This window comes from Loxodonta africana, chromosome 12, assembly GCF_030014295.1.
Source record: "Loxodonta africana isolate mLoxAfr1 chromosome 12, mLoxAfr1.hap2, whole genome shotgun sequence".
Classification (NCBI taxonomy): domain Eukaryota; kingdom Metazoa; phylum Chordata; class Mammalia; order Proboscidea; family Elephantidae; genus Loxodonta; species Loxodonta africana.
In genome coordinates, this window is record NC_087353.1 from 40770119 (window position 1) to 40776927 (window position 6809).

At 52.7% G+C, this 6809-nt stretch overlaps 1 protein-coding gene across 2 annotated transcripts in view; it reads right to left on the reverse strand.

The window, feature by feature from the left end:
- OTOF (otoferlin) overlaps positions 1-2377 on the reverse strand; it is a 125330-nt gene extending 122953 nt beyond the window's left edge. For both annotated transcript variants that reach the window (XM_064295144.1, XM_064295145.1), the window contains exon 1: positions 2299-2377. In XM_064295144.1, coding sequence (XP_064151214.1) covers positions 2299-2377 — 79 coding nt within the window. The remainder of the gene's footprint in view (positions 1-2298) is intronic.
- Positions 2378-6809: the final 4432 nt, after the last annotated feature.

Consider the following 6809-nt stretch of genomic DNA (forward strand, 5'->3'; position numbering starts at 1 on the left):
AGGGCCAGCATCTCCTTCTGACAACTTGCCAGTTTCTCTTTTCTTCCTGTAGCTCGTTTGTTTCTACACCGATGGAGATGCTGTTAGTGTTGGTCTTTTGGGGTGCCTAGAGTTATCACCTGCTGGATGCAGCAGGTGAATGGATCAGGCTTCTCTGGTTGTTATAAAGGACTCTTTCTAGAAACCTGCTTGCCACCTCCTGTTCCTGCCCCCAACCCCCTGCCCCACCAACAGGGTGGCCTACGGTCATCACCTCCTGCAAATGTTGAGCTTGGAGGTGGATTTCTTCCCTCACTCCAGTGGGCACGGTTTGCAAATAGGCTACTCCCTGTGTGGCCAGCCAAGGCTGGAGTGCCATGATGACTGCCCACCCAAAGGAAGAGGAGACTGTCAGATGAGACAGGTGCTCACCCTCAGTTGACCTAACAGAAGGTAAAGGAGCTTACAGGGTTGAGCAGTCAGGACTGGGAGAGAGATCCTGAGAGCTGGGGCCCCCAAGACTCATCCCCTCCACTAATATCACGCAGATCTCTTTACGGACAGTGCCTTGATTGCTCTGTCTGCAAAATGGGACTGGACTTGTGCTGCCTAGGACTGTCCTGTCACAGTTTCAACAACATAGTGACCTGTAGCTCAACAGCCCACAGCTGTGGTGTCTGTCGAGCAGTTGCTTTTTCTAAAGCCAGGATGAGCCAGCAGATGGCATGTGGAGGTCCGGGGTGCTACGGAGAAAGCTGTCATTGGGCTGGTGTAAGAAGAAACAGGCAGCCGGTTCACCCCTTCCTCTCCCCTCCTGCCTGACCTGCTTCTGCCAGCAGAGACATTGCACCGCCACCCTGCCTGTCCCTATGAGCAAGGGACAACTCGTGGCCTCATGGCCAGAGCTGGCCCGACTGACGGGGTGATGTGGGTGCCTGGGGCTCCTGCACAAGAGTTGTAGGAAAGGCTGGCGGGCAGGATCCTGAGCCCCAGCCCCAACGTCTCACCTATGCCTCCTGACAGAGGTGCAGCTGTTGTGTCCAGCCTGGGCCCTGGATGCTCACTTTGCTCTTTAATGTGGTGGGGTACTCTCAGCTGTTCCCCCACTACCCAACCACCACTCTCATACGCCTCTCCAGGGAGAAAGGGCCATGTCTAGTGGGAGTGCTCTGGCCTTTGGTCAAAGGCAGCCTGGCACAGAGGGCTGGCTGGGCTGTGGGCAGGCAGGGAGGCAGAGGTGGGTGGGTCAAAGGCAGAAGTAAAGCTGCCCCATCTCTCCCTACCTAACCCTCTGGGGGCTCCCCACCATCCTCAGAGTGAGTTCCAGCCTCACCTCTTTGGCTCTGCCTGTCTCTTTGACCTCAGCTCCTTCCCTCTCTGGACTCTAGACTCTGTGGGTGCCTGCACGCCAGCTCATCACCCAGCCTTGCTATATGCTGTTCCCTCTGTCTGCTCTTTCCTCCTCTCCCACCTTGCTCTCTCCTGCTGGGCCCTCAGCTGAGATATCTCCTCCTCCTGGAAGCCTTCCCTGACCACCCACCCCATGCCTGGGGTAGAGTGCAGCTGTTCTTGTCCCCATCCTCCCTGTATCTCACACACACCCTGTCATACTTGTCTGCTTACTGGTCCTCCCTCCCCAGATTGTGAGCTCCTTGAGGGCAGGGTCTGGGTCACACTCAGCTTTATATTCCCAGGCCCCAGCCTTGGCACATAGGAAGTTCTGATAGATGGTGGCTGAATGCATGAGTGGGGACAAGGAGAGGAGAGAACCAATACAGCAGAGTCCAGTGGGGCTCATGGGGTCCCTGCATCAAGGTCAGGAATAGACCTGAGAGAGAGAGCAGGCCAGCAGTATACCTGTCATGCCAGGGTCCAGAGAGATCCTGGCTGGCCTGGTGTCTAGGAGCCACGCTGGATCTACCAGGAGCTAGATCCCATCCACACCCTGTGCCCAAAGGAAGCCAATCCCTAGGGGGGTTAGGGAGGAGGAGTGGACTCAGTCCTGGTCATCCTGAGCCCAAGGGCTGGGCTCCCTGCCTCTGCCTCAACAGAACCACCTGCAACCAGAGGACTCTCCATTCCTCCAGAGCACTGGCAGTTGGCAAAAGCAAGGAGAGATGACACAGATAACAAAACACAGGGGGCCCTTCAGATTCAAAGATTCAGAATGGCCAGTCAGGCCAGGGGTGGATGGCTACCCGTGGAAAGCCCAGGGGCCCAGAACCACTGAGAACTTTTCCCACCCACCCTCCTGGCCCTGCCCTATTCCTGTCATCCTCCAGAGCAGGGGCAGTCCCCCTAACACAGGGGCCTCCTTACCTCGGAAAGTCACTTTGGCTATTCGGTCGCCCTTGCCCCGCAGCTCCGTGACGGTCTTGAGGTGGACGAGCAGGGCCATGCTGGTGTGGAGAGCCTGGGCATGCCAGGTGGGAGCAGCTGGGGAAGGAGTGAGCCGGAGGAGCTAGCGGCTCACACGCCTCCTCTCTCTCGCCTCCTCCTCCTCCCACGCCCCCTCTGATGCTGCCCACAGAGACCCAGGCAGCTGAGCTGAGCTGCCGTTCCTTCCAGCCACTCACAGAGACTCACGGTCCCGCAGCCCCCGCCTCTCCAAGTTGTCCGCCCAGCATGTGTGTGTGTGTGTGTGTGTGTGCATGCGCTTGTGCATGTGTGTGCGTGTGTGTGTGTGTGGTGTGCACCCAGCGTGCAGACACAGAGCTGGAATTCATTATTCAGCAACCACCGTCTCCTAGATAAAGTGCTGCCCAGCTTCAGGTGTCTTCTCCCAGCCCCTGGACTGGAGGCTCCTGTCCACCCCTCAGCAGTGCTCTGTCTCCCAGCTGCTTAGCAATCTCTTCTGCTACCAGGAGTGGCCAGACAGGAGTGGGCATGAGCGTGGGTGGGACATGCCCTCCCACCAGGGGAGAAAGAACTTAATGCTCTGTGCACGGGAAGCTGGACGATTGCACTGGTGTTTTCTGGGCAATCCATGCCCCCCATACAGTTAAGTTGGCCACACCTTGCCGCTGGTGCCCACAAGGCTTGGGGAGCCTGGGTGGGCCAGACCTGCCAACTCTGGCTGTGTTCTGTGTAGAAATCCCAACCCAGAGCTCCCCAGCTGGAAATCAGGGTCGACAAGGCAACGACAAGACTACGCCTGGTGGCTGGTCCCTCAGAAATGGGGGTCCAAGTGTTTAGGATCTTAAGAGAAGGAGGGGAATGTGCTTACCCACCCACCCCCACGAAAGTGGGGTCCTGACTGTCTCCCCTGGTGTCACTGGGTCTGAATCTCAGGAGGCTGGGAGAATGGGGTGCTGCTGGAGGGGAGCTCAGGACCAGGCTAACCATGATTGTGAAGGCCACCACCACCAGCAGCTGCCACTGGGTCGGTTCCCACTCACAGTGACCCCATGTGTGTTAGAATAGAACTGGGCCCCATGGGGTTTTCAATGGCTAATTTTTCGGAAGCAGATCACCAAGTCTTTCTTGTGAAGTGGACTCAAACCTCCAACCTAACTATTGGCAGCCTAGCACTTAACCGCTTTCACCCCCAGGAACGCCAAGAAGGTATGGGAAGGTACGTTCTACAGAGTTTAAAGATGAAGAGCGATGAGGGTGGTGAGATGGACTGATTGGTTTCCAGCAAGAGCTGTAGAGCTGTCAGGCCCGCTTCTCTAATCAGCTGCCTGGGGCTAGGGAAAAGGCTTGAAGAGATGTCTGTGGCAGAATTCCAGCAACATACCCCAGGAATGGCTTGTCAGGAAAGGGGCCCCAGGGGCTGGAGTCCCTGGACTTGGAGCTTGGCACCCTTGCTCTTGCCATTTGCTCTCCGTGGAATGCTCCTCCTCTCCAAACCTGCTCCGTCTTAGTTTTCTGCTGTAACAGAAATACCACAAGTGGGTGGCTTTAACAAACAGAAGTTTATTCTCTCACAGTCTAGGTGGCTAGAAGTCTGAATTTGGGGCACCTGTTCCAGGGGAAGGCTTTCTCTCTCTGTCAGCTCTGGGGGAAAATGCTTATCATAATCTTCCCCTGGTTTAGGACCTTCTCAGTGCAGGGACTCCAGGTCCAAAGGACATGCTCTGCTCTTCTTTCTTGGTGGAATGAGGTCTCTCCTTTCTGCTCACTTCTGGCTTGTATATCTCAAAAGAGATTGACTCAAAATACAACCTATTCCTGTAGATTGAGTCTTGTCTCATTAACATAACTGCCTCTAATCCTACCTTATTAACATCATAGAGATTAGGATTTACAACACCTACGGAAATCACATCAGATCACAAAATGGTAGAAAACCACACAATACTGGGAAGCATGGCCTAGCAAAGTTAACATGCATTTTGGGAGACACAATTCAATCCCTAACGCCCTCCCTCCGCCGTCTTGGCCTGACCAACTCCTGTTCACTCTGGACTCAGCTCAACTGGTGCGTGTTCCTGGAAGCTGCCTCTGCACCCGCACCCCCAGCCCAGACTGGGTTAGGGGCCTCCTGGGTGCTGCCCCTGCCCTCACCTCTCACGGCACCCTTGGGTGGCTCCACTTGGTTCTCCTCCCACGGACAGGGCAGTCATGGGGCACAGTGTTTTTGCAGCCCCAGGGCCTCACTCATCCCTGTGCATAGCAGGATGCCCAATAAATGTCGACAGGATAAAAGGCTGACCATGGTGACCTAGCTGGAACAGGGTCTAAAGGTTGAAAAAGAGCAATATTTGAGCTGCATAGGATTTTCCTGGCTGTATATATATATATATATATATATATATATTTTATATATATATATAGGACTATTTTTTTTTTTAATATTTACAGAAGCAGGTGGCCAAGCCTTTCTGACAGGGCGTCTGCCACTGGGTGGGTTTAGAACTGCCAACCTTTTGGTTAGCAGCCAAGAACAAACTGTTTTCACTACCTAGGAACCCTACAACAAGAGATTAAACCAAAAACCAAACCCACTGCCATCTAGTCAATTCTGACTCACAGTGACTCTGAAGGACAGAGGATTTTCAAGGAGCAACGGGTGGATTCAAACTACCAACCTCTAGGTTAGCAGCCACACTCTTAACCACTGCGCCACCAGGGTTCCCAATAAGAGGCACCCCCTTCGAATTCTATAGCCTTCTTCTTTCCTCTTCTAAATGTTTCCAAGCTACTTTGCCTGCTTTTTCTTTCTTATTATGTTCTTTTTCCATCTCCATTTTTCCTTCCCTGCCTCCTGCTCTCCTTTATCACTTTTATCTAGCCATCTGAATTCAAGAATATTTTAGGGTATTGTACTTATTGAATACAAGTGAATGTTTTAAAAAAATTATAATTACATAAGTTTAGTGTCTCTTAAAAAGACTGAATTCACTAGCATTTTTCATCTGCTTTCGTATGGCTCTCTGGAGGTTCACTGCCAAAGGGGGTAAGTTTCATGAGGCCTCTTGTAGACCAATGCATCTTCAGGAAAAAGCCCACGAGCCTGCCATAGGCAAGGCATTGAGCTTTTCTGAAACTCCGTTTCCATATCAATAAAATGGTAGCAATTCTACCCTGTCAACACCCAGCACCCCTCAGCTGAGCCAGCGTGGGCACCTCTGGGGCCACCTTACCCTTCCGAAACCTAAGCCAGATTCCACGTTTTAACTGCCACTCTCCTGACTATCATCCATTTAGGTAACTCTTAGTATATGGTTTATTCAACAAACATTTACGTCACCCACTCTCCTGCCACATGCTGGGGGTTCAGTGATGGAGATGACACAGTACTGGACCTTATGCGGAACAGACAGATGGACAAGACCACAGATCATTACAGCACAGGCTGGTGGGTGCTACAAACAGGGCTAAGCCGCTCAGAGGCCAGGAACGGGGTGATGGAGGGTGCTCAACCTCATCAGGAGGCGGGGACATTAGGAAAGCCTTCCTGGAGTGTGTGACACCTGAGCGGAGGGTTTTTTGTTTAACAGCTTTTATTACTGGTTTTCTTATTGTAACACCGTTCCACGTGAAGAATTTAGAAAAATACAGACACGAATGTGTTTTGAAGGGTGGGTGGAAATTCCCTCCACCTAGTTGGCAGTCAGTCATTTACCTTCAGCTCCTTTGCCTCCCCAGACCTCGGTTTTTCCGCTTACTGCTTCTCTTGGAAGCCTGTGGTCCCCCTCCCCCAGTTTCACTCTTAGCTGTCAGTCTTTTGAGAATTCTGGTTGCAGCAGCATGGTGTGAACTCATTAGTGTCTGTGGTCTTGTCAGCTGCAATTTACAGAGTCAAACTGTGAAGATAACACTTCTCCCAGATCTTCACCCATGGGGATGAAACGGGACTGGGAAGGGCAACTGTAAACTGAAAAGCGTTGTTATTTAATACGAGGATTGCTGCAAGGGGGAGCAGAGTGGGCGGGGTCTGGGTCCCAGCCATGAAGATCACCCACAGGTTGGAGCTAGCACCACCCCCACCACCCCTATTGAAAACCTAAAGTGCTGGCCCTCCCTATACACCTCCCAGGGCTGGTGTGAGGGTCACTGGAGACATTCCAGATTTGGAGGCACCACACCCTCTTATTGCCATGTAGTGATTCCAACTTCGGGCAACCCCATGTGTTACAGGGTAGAACTGCTCCACAAGGACCTCTTGGCTGAAGTCTTTATGCAAGCAGGTCTCCAGGCCTTTCTACCACAGCATTGCTCTGTGAGTTCCAAGCACCAGTCTTTAGGTTAGCATTCGATGGTAAAATGTTTGTGCTACCCAGGGACTTTAGTCACTCTCTAGGAAGCCGTCATTACAAGGAAGCCTCATGAGGGCTTTCAGAAGGTTTGCTCGCTGACAGCCACTTCAGCGCTTGTGGAATCAC